The 13,276-nt window shown below is 46.4% G+C and overlaps 2 protein-coding genes across 7 annotated transcripts in view; both read left to right on the forward strand.

Moving 5' to 3' along the window:
* The first annotated feature begins 531 nt into the window (after positions 1-531).
* Positions 532-3,437, forward strand: LOC104153841 (disintegrin and metalloproteinase domain-containing protein 20-like). The gene has a single exon (XM_009689901.2). It carries the CDS (start codon positions 540-542, stop codon positions 2,748-2,750), a length of 2,211 nt encoding a protein of 736 aa, XP_009688196.2. The 5' UTR covers positions 532-539; the 3' UTR covers positions 2,751-3,437.
* A 3,061-nt stretch (positions 3,438-6,498) lies between these two features.
* Positions 6,499-13,276, forward strand: part of SYNJ2BP (synaptojanin 2 binding protein) — a 32,765-nt gene continuing 25,987 nt past the window's right edge. Inside the window, exons 1-5 of one of the 6 annotated variants that reach the window (XM_068946136.1) lie at positions 6,967-7,124; positions 8,056-8,209; positions 8,905-9,017; positions 11,130-11,266; positions 12,790-12,885. In XM_068946136.1, the coding sequence (XP_068802237.1) occupies positions 9,011-9,017; positions 11,130-11,266; positions 12,790-12,885 (240 nt within the window). In that variant the 5' untranslated portion in view covers positions 6,967-7,124; positions 8,056-8,209; positions 8,905-9,010. Of the gene's footprint in view, positions 7,125-7,665; positions 8,017-8,055; positions 8,242-8,904; positions 9,018-11,129; positions 11,267-12,789; positions 12,886-13,276 lie in introns of those variants that run through there. The other 5 variants (XM_068946137.1, XM_068946138.1, XM_068946139.1 and 2 more) reach the window with 5 other exon arrangements.

Consider the following 13,276-nt stretch of genomic DNA (forward strand, 5'->3'; position numbering starts at 1 on the left):
ATCTTTTAAGAAAGGAAAAAAGTGAACAAAACAAAAGCCAACCTTTGAGCTATTACTTTTTCACCTGCGGTCTAACGAAGCGATCTATTTGCTCTGCACAAATGTCAATGACTAGAAGCGTGAAACTCAGTGAGGGCCCCTCCTCACTGAGCACTCTTAACGCTCAGCAGGAGAAACGCCCATTAATTTTAAAACGAAGAATATTAAAAGCTGTGTGCATGCTTGCTTTAGGCAAATTTTGTCTTCCCCACGGGAGCCCATGTGCTCGAAGCACAGGGGGACGCCCTGCGGCGCTCTCCTGTGTGCGCGCGGGCCAGGCCTGCGCACCTGGGGGGTGCAGGGGACCCCCCGCTCAGGCAGCAGGGGTGCTGTTTCGGCAGGGGGTGGGTGAGGGAGGCCACGGCGTGGCCGCCCTCGTGGGGGGGAGGGGGATGAACCCCTGGCTATGGGGCGGGGTGGCACCGCGGGGTGGGCCGGGTCTGTTCCGGGCTCCGGGCGGTCACAAAGCGGGGCGCGGCGGCGCCCGGCAGCCCGCGGCCATGGGGGTGCAGCTGGTGCTGCTGGTGCTGCTGGGCCTGGCGGGGAGCCCCGCTGCCCAGGAAGATGCACCGGGGTCGCTGCGTGTTGCTGCCACGGAGGTGACGGTGCCGCTGCGCCTGAGCCCCCGGGCCAGCCACGAACCCCTGGCCCTCTCCTACCGGCTGGAGATGGAGGGGCGGCCGCGGGTGCTGCACCTGCGACCCCGGAGGGGGCTGGTCTCCCGGTCCTTCACCTTGGTCACCTACGGGGAGGACGAGGCCCGCCAGGATGACGAGCCCTTCGTGCCGGAGGACTGCCTCTATCAGGGTGAGGTGCAGGGCAGCCCCGGCTCCCTGGTGGCCCTGAGCACCTGCTGGGGGGGCCTCCGTGGGGTGCTGTGGGTGGACGACAGCACCTATGAGATTGAGCCCGTCTCTGATGATCCGGCCTTTCGGCATGTCCTCTACCGCATGGAGGAGGCTGCCCATCCTACGGGGCCCACCTGCGGACTGACTCAGCAGGAGCTGTGGCGCCAAAAGGCCTTGTTGCCCCGGCTCCAGGTTGCCCGGGTGGAGGTGGAGGAGGACACGCTGCAGGGCTGGTGGACGCACACCAGGCACGTGAAGCTTGTGGTGGTCGTGGATCAAGTGCGATTTGTGAAGTCAGGTGGGAACGAATCCGAAGTCTTCAGGCAAGTCATGGAAATCATCAACCTTGGGGACTCTCTGTACGATCAGCTTTCTGTTGAGCTGTATCTTCTGGGACTGGAGATATGGACCAAAAATAATCTTATAAATATTACTAACTCTGTTGGCAAGACACTTGCAGAATTTAACAAATGGAGAAGGGCAAATTTGTCTCCACGGATGCGCCACGATGTTGCTCACTTATTTGCATTTCAGAGCTTTGGAAGGAGCTTGGGATTGGCATATCTGTCGTCCATTTGTGATGAACACTGGTCAGCAGCAGTTGAGTCCTTCACCAACAGGAAGTTGTCTGCATTTATTGTCACGTTTACCCATGAGCTGGGCCATAATCTTGGAATGCACCATGATGAAAAATACTGTAAATGTAGACGGAAGAAATGCATTATGCATGAAAGTGAGGCCAAAACGGATTCATTCAGTGACTGCAGTTACAGATACTACTTTGACCTGCTTGGGAGTGGTGGTGCCTGTTTGCGTCAGCCACCAGCACCCGGCAGTTTCTACACCACAAAGAACGAATATTGTGGAAACGAGGTAGTAGAAAATGGGGAGCAATGTGACTGTGGCTCAGAATCAAACTGCAGAAGGGATCGTTGTTGCCACCCTAACTGTACGTTGACTGAAGGTTCAGTTTGTGCCTCTGGAGAATGCTGCAAAGGCTGTCAGGTCCTTCCTGCAGGAACACTCTGCAGAACAAGTACTGGTGACTGTGACCTGCCAGAGTATTGCAATGGGACTTCCCCCTGGTGCCAGCCAGATGTGTACATACAAGATGGAGCCCAATGCAAGGATGGTGCCTATTGCTATCAAGGAAAATGTTCTTCCCACAGTAAACAATGCAAGCATCTCTTTGGCAAAAAAGCCAGGGCTGCTGCTTCAGATTGCTTCCGAACACTGAATACTCGAGGTGACCGGTTTGGAAATTGTGGTATTCATAAAAACATTCAATTTACAAAATGCAGTATTAAGAATATCTTATGTGGTAGGATCCAGTGTGAAAACATACACAGATTGCCATATTTGCGCAACCACATAACCATAATCCAAACCCCCATTGGAGATAAAAAGTGTTGGGGTATTGACTATCATGTAGGGATGCCTATGGCTGACATGGGGGCTGTGAATGATGGCACGCCGTGTGGTAGTGATATGCTCTGTATCAACAGGACGTGTACCAATGTGTCACTGCTGAACTATGACTGTAATGTGACGAAATGCCACAACAGAGGAGTGTGCAACAGTCGCAAGAACTGTCACTGCGATTATGGCTGGGCTCCTCCATATTGCGAATTGGAAGGACTTGGAGGTAGCATTGACAGTGGACCCCCTCCAGCCAAGGGGATTTTTCATAGAGCAAAAATAGGACTAATAGTACTTGGCATTCTTGTTCTCTGTGTCCTCGGAGCTACCCTTATCGTATGCTATAAACAGGAAATAGTGGAATGGTTTAGGAGGAAAACAGCTCGATTCCGCAGAAAAAAACAAGCAGTTGCTCCAAATGCTGGAGATCCCAGCAGTTCCTAAAAGAGAACACCTGCTAGTGAGTCAAAGTCCATCACAGAGCACTTACTGAAAGGCCAGCAAGCAGTAGGGTTGGACGCTCAGGGAAGAATCGCTGGTAGCCCTTGAGCCATGCCAGCTGCTAATTCATCAAAATGATTCAACAGGTTCTGAATAGTTGTAATCTCATGAAACATCATCAAATACAGGGTAAATGTTATCTTTATTTTAAGATAATAAATACAGGCAGTAAGGTTTCATGTTCTTCTTTTCTTTTCACCTTGAGCACTTAAACTGAGGTAGTTGGGCGAACAGTAGGTACAGCTTTATGCTCCATGTATCTCAACAGTTTACAAATGCAAACTTTTTGAAACAGGTGTGAAGAAGTGGAGGGTTGTGCTCCAGTTCATTCAAGGGTCTCTCCACTTCACAGTGAGTGATGTTTGTGAGCATCTTGCTTCTGTCATTCAGGAATAACCAAAGAGAGAAAAAAGTTACTCTTGCAGTCTTTATTTAATTCTCACCAGCGATGCCTGCCTCTGACTGGAATATCTGTTTCTTACTTGCCTGTGTATCTATGCTATAAACCCTTCCAGTGGTTTCCAGAGAGTCGTGTTTCAGGGGAGGTAGATTTTCAGGAACAGGTTCTTCGTTTTGTGCGACGGTAGAGAAGTACTATCCAAAGCAAGCTGGTAAACGTTGTGTTTCTGAACTGTAAGAAACACATCAAAAGTTTAGTGACATCATACCTCACATCTCACAAGAACAAGTTGTCTTTCTTTTGTGGAAACTTTTCAATAGAGTTGGGTTCTTCTAAAAGTGCTCTGTATTTTACCGTTGCTACGAGAAGCTGTCTGAGGCTGCACAAGTTAACTGGAAGCAGAAACAACTGCTGGGACCTAAAAGACGTGCAACTGTGCTGCAAATCTCCCACACCCACAGAATTCTTTCTATATTCGACAGATGTTTTATCGAACCATCCTGGGGGTTCTCTCACTTTACTATGCGATTTCTTTGTAAGCTATTGCTGAACGTGTCCTTGCAGACACGGTGGCTGCAAGAACAGAGTGGTAAGGACACACTGTAATTTTCACTTTTTTAACCAGAGGAAAAAATTATCTAAATTATGCAGAAGCATGAGGGATCTAGAGAAATATTCATTAAGTATTACTTTTATTGTTATAGCAGTGTCAAGATCCCTCGACCAGATCCATGTAAAGAGGAGTCTGTAGTCTAGACTTAAGCAAAAACTCTATTTTAAAGGATTACAGTTTCTGGATTAAGGGCTATAATGCATTTGTCTGCTACAAAGAGAATTATTCTTATTTATAAAGCAAATATAGTATTTTAGCAGACATTCTGTAAAGGCAGGATAAGTACCACACTTGCAATGTTTGGGAAGAAAGATGTTGGTGGCTCTAGAAATTTTTGCAGCTTCCCAAGTGTGATGCTTATGGTTTCTTTTCCTATATGTTTTTAAAAATGATTGTGTTCTGCATCCAAAAAGGACTGCTTACATATATATGATTGGATATGAAATGTAAAGGATATGATTTACAACTTGCCATGGCTTTTGTCTAAAGCAAGAGGGTCCTTAAATGGCTATCTATTTTTCTGTCTGGTGGAGAGGGGTAACACGTTGTTTGTTGAGCATGCCACGCTCGTTATCTTGATGCAACAGGGATGGTTTTGATTAGATGCAGAAAACTTAATCCTGTGTTTATGTCAAAATCAAAAGGCAAGATGAACACTCTTAGGCTGACACCCCAAACTTATGTCTTACAACCAGAGACCCATTTTTGGGAGGGAGGGAGGGAGGGAATATCTTTTTCCCAGAGAAATAATTATCTTATATCCCTTACTTCTTGCACTTCAATTGTGACAAACGAGAGGGGGATGTGGATTAGGTGAAGATGTAGATAAAAGTAACACAAGCACTCCACCCAGCACCTTCTCACCAGCTATGGACAACTTGTAAGTAATGGCAGATTGTTTTCCTTTTAACACAGATAAACATCAGTGGCAAAAGTCTTAGTGTGCCACCTTGACATCCTGCTGTTGTTGGCTAACAGTATGAGTACTGAGTGTATGAGTATTGCAGAGCATAGACCCATGCTGAGACCTAAAAAACACCTCTGCAGTTAGTGCTCTTATTTACAGACACGCAGTACCACTGAAGAGATAGAGGCATAATAAAAGTAGAATTTAGGCTAGAAAGCTTATTTGCAAATGCAATTTTCAAAGAGACAAAGCAACAGAATGCTCTTTGTTTCCATGGTCGCTGTTTAAAGCTTGATCTAAAAGACATTAATGTTAAACGGGAGGCTTTCATCCAGCTTTCGACAGGACTGTTACTGCACACCCTTCTTCTATTTCTGCTTAGTCCATATAAACCAAGTCAAACATAAGTCCAGAAACCTAGTCTATGTCTTATAAAATACATATGCTCCCTCACTTAGATTTTTGTCCTTGAAAAAATTGTTGCTTCTGATTTCGACATAGCAGTGAATAACTTGATATTTCTGGTGGTTTATTAGAGGTGTGCTACTACTCTGTTGTGGTGTGAGGGTTCAGTCTTAATCTTTGGAGTTGTCACCTTTTTTTTTCCTCTAGTTTTAAATGCCTTTTTTAATGTTTTAAACGGATATGAGAAGCCAGTACTGTAACTTTTTTATTTAAATAGGTGTCCTGTTTTATCTGAACTGGCAAGCGTTAGAGTCAATGAAAGCTGCTGAGTGCTGGACACTTTTGAAAATCTGCTCCCTTGTTTAGGTGCTTATTTAGAGACTTGGAGGCCTAAACTCAGCCCAAAGTAAACCACTACCCATATCGACTCTTAAAAAAGGCACAGCTACGGTAATTTTACTTGCAAGGATCCTCTTGCTTCAGCAGTCCCCTCTGGCTAATTCCAAACATGATATGCCAACCTATACTTTGACCAGATGTCATATGCCTTGTCCGTCACCCAGTTACCATGTTGAGATTCAATGCAAGCTTTGACGAGAGGTCAGCCCTCTTCCCTGCATGTTGTTCAGTGCGAGTCTTGAGCTTTCAGCTTGAGCCCTGTCTAATCTCTCCTCCTAGAACCAGGCAAATGTCTGAGCTGCTTGGACATGGAAGAGGCAGCCTGAAAATGCTGCTGCTTCATTTCCCGGAAGGGGCGGTCAGTCTATTATAGAGTCTATTATAGTTTATATAGAGGTCAGTCTGTTATAAGAAACAATGCTGGAGGAAATTGTCTGATGGGGAAGGTGCGTGAAACAGTCTGTACCAGAACAGCAGGGTATTTATCAACTCTTAAGCAGGTGTTAACATGTACAGAACTAGTAGCGGTGGGTGAAGCCAAGAGCTGGCTAGGAATAAGCTAAAATGATGCTTTGCCCATGTTTCTTGTTTGAAATCTCTTCCCGGCTAAACAGGACCTTTACAGAACCTCTTAGTAATGCAGTCCTCTTTGGACCAGCAGATACCATGTTTTTTTTGTTCTGAACTAAGACTGTAAGCTTTAAAATACATCAAAACTGCTGCTAAAGGAACTGTATGCATCTTCAAGGAGTTTGCTAAGCACTGCATTAGCAGAACTTGAATCAGGAGAAAACATAAAACAACTATGACGGCCAGCGTACAAGGTTTCGTTTTACAGTGCTCTTCACCATTATCAAAAACCGAAGGACTGGAATATGGATATCCAGCAGAGATGTATTCCAGGGCAGCATAATTGTGCAAACTGGACAAAAACAGGTGAGGAAAAATTGCACTTAACAGTTCAAGAAGTCCTCCTGAGACGCAGAAGTCACGGTTTCGCTTGTCCTTGCAGGTGTAACGGGGGTTCAAACGTCCATCTTCCACCTCCTAGGCTGCCGTCCTAACGCTCCGTAGAGGATGCGGCATTAACGGTGCGGCACCAGGGCAAGCGGCGTGATCCTTCTGTAACCCGGAGCACCCAGCAGAGGCCTCTCCCTGTTAAATTCAGGAATCCAGAAGCGCCGGCGGTCTTGGAAGGAACACGCTCACAAGGACTGATACTCCTTAGCGCGACACGCAGGAAGAGTGCTTTAGAGTAGCCATTGCAGCGGGTTTTGTCATATTTAAAACAAACAAAAAAAAAAACAAACAAAAAACCCCCTGGTTGGCTCAAGAGCTGCCTGGTAGGTAGAGCGGGTGGCGGCTGGGCTAGGACAGGAGCAGCCGGGGGCGCGGCGGCCGCCGGCGCGGACTACAACTCCCAGCGCTCCGCGGCGCGGCGCGGCCCCCGCGGCGGAGGAAACCGAAAGCGGCCGCGGGGGGCGAGCCGAGCTCACCTTGAGGCGGCGCGGCGGCGTGGCGACGGCATGAACGGCAGCGTGGCGGGCGGCGGTGTGGCGGAGGAGGTGATCAGTCTGACGCGGGGACCCTCAGGTAGGGCGGCCGCCCCGCGCCCGGGCAGCCGCGCCGAGGCCTGCGCCGCCGGGCCGGGCCGGGCCGGCTGCCGGGAAATGGCGCGTAGAGCCGGGGGTTTCCGCCTGGGCTGCCGCCCCGTCCGCAGTCGTAGGGGTTGGCAACTGCGAGCTCCGGCTGCCGGTGCCCGTGCCGGCGGGCTGCCTAAGCAAAGGGGAGCTGTGCCAGGGGAAAGGGCCCGGGGCTTTTGGTTTTTTTTTTTTGGTGTCTTAGCTGGGAGCAGCTCGGGTCCGGCTTTGACAGGCGCCTCGAGCTGCCGTTGCTTTCAAGGGAGAGGGCAAGCGGTGCGCTGGGCGCCCGAGGTTAGGGGGCACCCCTGAACGCCGTCGTCAGGGGGGCCGTGTGCCTGTGCGCTCTGTTTTGCTTGCTGTGCCGTTGAAGAGGGCTTCTGGAGGTTACACGAGAGTTGCGTTGGTTGAAAGGGAAAGTCTGTGGGACGTCTTCTGGTTTTGTTTCTTCCGGTTGCAGCAGCGCGCGCTCTGGTGGAAGCGACCAGGCCTTCAGACCTGGGTATGCTTTGGTGCTTTTACCTGCCAAGCCTTCTGTCCGCGCAAATGCTGTGCGGGCTTCCTGGCCAGCTTTGGCTCCTGGCACCTTTCCGGGGACTGCAGCGCACACGCTCTTTGTAGTCGGTGTCATTTTTCTTTCTTCTTGGTGACTGTGGTTCCTGGGTGGTGAACGGTGGCGACTGACAGCTGTGAACACGTAGTTGTTCCCAGGGAGGGTGTGCGAACAGCAGTACGCTTTTGTCCCGTCCTCCACCTGGATGAGCTTTCGATTGGCTTCATGCTTGCAGTCGGTTAGCTTAAACGTGACCGGCCCCCGATGATCTGAATCTGCCGGTCTGCCTCGGGTGAGTTCAGCGGACTCCCCTTTTCTGTGCCCCTTGCAGTCTCTCCGCAGCGTCGCTCCGGGATGGGCCCTGGCCCTGCTGGCAGCCGCGGAGATTCGAAGGGTGTCGCGGAGAGTCGCTTCTCCACCTCGCCGCCGCCTCCGCTCCCGACTGCCCGCGCCTGAAGTGACCAGCCTGAGAGCTGTGCAACCACGTCAGTGCGGTCATGAGCCTAAGCTAATAAAAGCACGTTTGTCAGCAAAAGTTATTTGCTATGTGAAGCCCGTTCTGACTGGAAGCATTTCCCTACGTTGGGGAACGCTTTGGCGTAGAATTTTGAGGGGGGGACGGGGACGGGGACGGGGCTGTTGAAGGGCAGAGTTGGGAGGTCTTTACTGTGGCCACTGGAAGTTAAATCTGGTAACTCTGAGCAGCGCTCGTCCCACCGTTAAGATGGGCTGCGTATTTTCTAGCGTTAGGTTTCTAGCTACATCGTAGTCGGTGGGGTTGAAGGTTCCTGTGGGTCCTTATGGTCTTGAAACATTTATCACATGAATAATTATTAATTTCTGTTGAAGGGACAGAACGCAGCTATCCGTAAAGCACAGCGTAGTCCCATAGTTCTCTAATCTGAGTTTTGACCGTGTTTGTGGCCATCTAAAATAAGGTCTGATCCTAAACATCCCTGGCAAAAGTTTGCTGAGTGGGAGAATGTACTCACAATCACAAAACAGTGTTGTGTATGCGTCTTGTAAAAAAATTTCCTTTTATAAATTAAGCTGAAAAGCTCTGTTTTATGGAAAACTAAATGACTGTAGTTTCAATCTGAGATTTGTATTGTTTGATATCTCTTTTTCTAAACCTGCAAATCATGATCCTTTAACTGTTTTTTTTTTTTTTTTTTTTAAGGAGTTGGTTTCGGTCTGTTGCGTCAGGGGAGAGTTGGAAGGCTAGCCCAAAGCCTGCTTTTAAATTCTGTCATTCCACTTCTGGTCACTTGTCGACAAGGGATTTAATGCCAGGTGCTCTCTTCTCCCCCTTACTGTGTTTTTCCTAGATCTGCCATGTCTTTTGTTAGGATTGCGTGAGCTGGAAGGAAGAGAATAGCCGAAGAGTTGAGGCAATGGCAGGGGAGATATTTTTAGCCAGACTGGAAATTTGTTTAAATGTTGGGGGCAAGACGCAATGAAAAAGCCCTGCAGCAAGTATTGTGAATACTTAACTTGGTCTAGCACAAACTGCTGCCTCTTTTTGTCAAAGATCTGTTCCTGCCTCATGTTGCTTCTGCTGATGGAAACCGTGACTTTGATTTCTTTTCCCTCTCACTAGTGAAATCTTGCAAAATACATATTTACGCATATTATTGTTAGAGATATGAATTGAGAGAGAATCAGTCTACCCTGAAACTGGGATTCCTTCTTTCTGACTCTTTATTAAAGAGCCAGATGTTGATTAAAACCTCACATTTTCTGTAGTATTGATCCCTCTGTCCCCAGGTTATTGGCCTCATGGCAAATCATTCTGAGTTTTGTGGAATCTTCTCTTTCTTTTTTTTTTTTTTTTTTTTTTTAATCTCATTGAAGTGTGTGTTTTAATCTCATTAACTTGTACAAGTGTCCCTCTTTGGAACAGATTTAGTCCAGCTGAAACGTCGGTGTTTCTGCAGTCTGCTACCCCTCCCATCTTTCTCCTCGTTTGTCTGAAGCTGCTGGGGGGGAAAGGACAGGTGTGGCAAGATTGCTGTTAATATTTCTTTACTTCCCAGCCGGTGGGTGCCCAGTTAACATACCGTGTCTCGTCATGTACATCCTTTGGTCTCTTATGACTAATTTAAGAATCTACTTCCCAGGAGGCACAAGGTGATTTTACTCTTTCTTTTATAACTTGCCTTCCCACCGTTTCTAGTTCCAGCCCTGAGAGAAGGAGAGGCAGAGAGAGAAAATAAATAAATCAGCCTGGCCAAGTGTGGGGAGGATTTGCCTTCAGCTATACTTGGCAATAGGTTTTGGATGCCTGGTTTATAGCAGAATTATTTTTTCTCTATTGGCTTTGTTTGTGTCTTGGATATATTTCTTTTTCCTTGACTTTTCTTTCTTTTTTCATCACAAGCTGTTTGTTAGGGAATCTTTCCCATCCCTTATCGTGTATTATTATTTAAAGAGAAGTTTGGCTGTGTGTGCGATAGGGAATGTGGTCTTGTAACATGTATTTTTCCAGACTTTTGAGTTCAATTTATTCTTCCGGATTTTGATGAAGCAGGAAGACTTAAACTTTAACTGCACTTTAATCCAGCAACCGGTTCCACCTAGAGATCTGTAATCAAGGCTTACTTAAAAGAACGATGCAAAACATATTAGAAACATGCAGTAGACATCAGTTCTGTTTAATGTATGTGTATTCTTGTTTTGTTTCAAATCCAAGAACTTTGTATTTATTTCCTGGCAGGTTTTGGTTTCTTGGAACAGAACACAATGATTAAATAAAATTTGAGGTAGCCGTGCCTGAGCTAATCTTATTCTCAGGGGCAAAGAATGGCAACTGCAGCTCCTTAGATGTGGAAGCGGAGCACTCAGAGCTGTAGGTGCCCTTGAGCTGGTAGCACAGCTCCTCCTGCCTGTCTGCTCATCTATAGAAGGGGTCTGATGTCCCCTGCCTTTCCTAACTCTGTCCCAGCTCATGAAGGCCTTTTGAGGCGTGATTCTTAGTTGCTCAAGGGTAATGCTTTACAGTAGTCTCCTGTGAAATGCAAAACGCTTTCTTTTCCTTTCATGTTGTGCTTAAGAGGCTTATTCCAGGCTTATCCTGCTAAAGGCTGAATCAGCTTTTCAGAAACGTTAGCATGCCCCTCAGTGTTCCCCAGCTCCCCCTGGACAACAGCTCATGGATACCTTATGGAATGAAGTTTTGGCCTTTAAGGCATCCAGGGTCTCTCCTCTGCTTTGAAGAACAGTTTGATGAGACAAACTTCTCTAGACAGTGATGACTGGAAAGGATGATGCAGATGTGTGGGCTGTGAGTCTCGCTGTGAACGAGAAGAGAGAACAGTGGGGGCGGGTGGTGCATTCCCCCACAACAGCCAGAATGTCTTAAGCTTTGAGTTATTTCTCATCAGCTTTGTCTTTGGCTTACCTTAGGGCTGGGCTTCAACATTGTTGGTGGGACAGATCAGCAGTACATTTCCAATGACAGCAGCATCTATGTCAGCTGGATCAAAAAGGATGGGGCAGCTTACCTTGATGGCCGATTACAAGAAGGAGATAAAATTTTAGCGGTAAGCCCTTTCTTCTGTCACCTTGTTGTACTCTTGAAGTGCTGTGATCAATGACATGATGAGAGATGTAAGTTTGCCATCAGAGTGCAGAGATGAAGGATGTGATGAATACAATTAGGTGACCCTCAGGAAACTCCATGGAGGACCTATCTTGGGGTTATGGGGAGAGCTTTGAGAACCAGGGAAATGAGGTGGGAGCGCCTCTATGCAAGGGCCCATCTCATCTGCCTTCTTGATTTGTTCTCAGAAGTGTTGCTTGGTGCTGCACTTGTATTTCCTCTGACTTGCCTCCCTAAGGCTTTAGGATTCATTAGACCTTTTCTTGCTCTCACTGGGTTGTCATCTACCAACACATAAATAAAGGTATTGATCTTTTACCTCTTAAGTTTCTGGCTTTTTGCATGATAGTCAGTGACTATTGATCCTTTTATTCAGGATGATCTGAACTTTTAGGCCATAAATTACTTTATTATTCCTGATGAGTTCCAATGTAGGCTGTTTTTCCTTGTAGAAAAATGTTTTAAGGTCGCTGAGGTACAGTCCCCCTGTTTCTTTTCTGCTCGCTGTTAGCAAGCCTACAAGACGATATGCTTTAAAATGTGATGGGGTGAAGAAATAGCCTCTTCTAATCTGATACACAATCATTTAATACTCTTCAATTTTATTTTGGACTTGCTTATTGTGCTCCATATGAAAACTTTTCAGCCTCTATAAATAGTGACTTGTGCTAGTTAGAGCCTGTTATTGATCCAGAGAATGATATTAAACTAAACTGCAGAAAACTATCTTATCTTTTCTTGACAGTTTAGTATTCCTGTGCAATGTGTTTGGGCAGTTTTAAATATCAAGAGGCGAGAAGAACAGAGTGTACCCTCAGGGGATACCATTAGGGGTAAGAGTGATGAAACATAAAAATTAGGAGGAATATCAGTAGTAGTGCATGAAGTCAAGTAGATATAAAACCCTCTGCCATGAGATATTATTTAAAATGAAAGAAAATCCTAACACATCTAAGTGGATGCCGGATGTGCATATAAGTCTTTTTCTACATCAATGTCACTTTAAATGTTTGTTTACAGCACTCTCCAAGAGAAAGAAGGTTTCAAAGGTAGACCAGTGGAGGGGAAAAGCTATTAATTTACCCTAACAATAATTTTGCTCTAGCTACTCTTTTATTTTTGTTTAGCTGTCACAGTTATGCCTTGGATTCTTTTCCAGTAGAGCAACAACCTAAGAAGCTGTTATTGACATAACTATCTTCTTATATGCTGGTTTTGCTGCTAGGTAGCGTTCTCAACACCTCTCTCTCTTGGCCTGAAGGTTCTCATGTTATCTGTCAGCATAAATACATCTATAATATGCGCGGATAAATCTGGATCCTGCTGATTATAGTATCATGCTCTAAATGTCAAACTTCATAGGAGGAAGGATTGTCTCCTTTTCTTTCAGTGTTAGCTTGTGTCATTAAAAATTTGCTTTTTTACCCTTCAGCAACTGGTTCTCCTTTTCCTTTTTTTCGCTAGGTCAATGGCCGAGACTTGAAGGATTTACGGCACAAGGATGCTGTGGAACTGTTCCAGAATGCAGGCTATGATGTGTCCCTGAAAATTCAGCGCAGGGTATGCTTTTCCTAGCTCAGTTTAGACTGGTTCCTATGGCTGGTGGCTGTGTATTTTATGAGGCAGAAAAACACCCAGTCAAAGTACTCAGTGCAAATTGTGCATATAAAGATTTTGTGTGAACTATGGCTCCCTCTAGCTGACCATCAGCTGTATGCATCCCTTGCATTACTCATTCGTAACGGTATCGGTGAAAACGTGAGTTTGGAAGAGTTCCAAAGACTTTGTTTTCCTGCTAAGAATATGGTGTGTTTTGTCACAGTTCTCCTTTCTCGGAGGCAAAGGTTTGTCTGTGAAGGCAAAGCCTCAAGTTCTCCAGTTTTGTCTGAGAGGCCAAAATTTACTGGAGACAAAACTCCCCTGTTGTTTCAGAGGTCATCGCTTCATACTG

Source organism: Struthio camelus, chromosome 5 (assembly GCF_040807025.1).
Source record: "Struthio camelus isolate bStrCam1 chromosome 5, bStrCam1.hap1, whole genome shotgun sequence".
NCBI lineage: Eukaryota > Metazoa > Chordata > Aves > Struthioniformes > Struthionidae > Struthio > Struthio camelus.

Bases quoted from the DNA above. Each gene is read 5' to 3' on its own strand.
- LOC104153841 (XM_009689901.2), top strand. From the start codon at position 540: ATGGGGGTGCAGCTGGTGCTGCTGGTGCTGCTGGGCCTGGCGGGGAGC.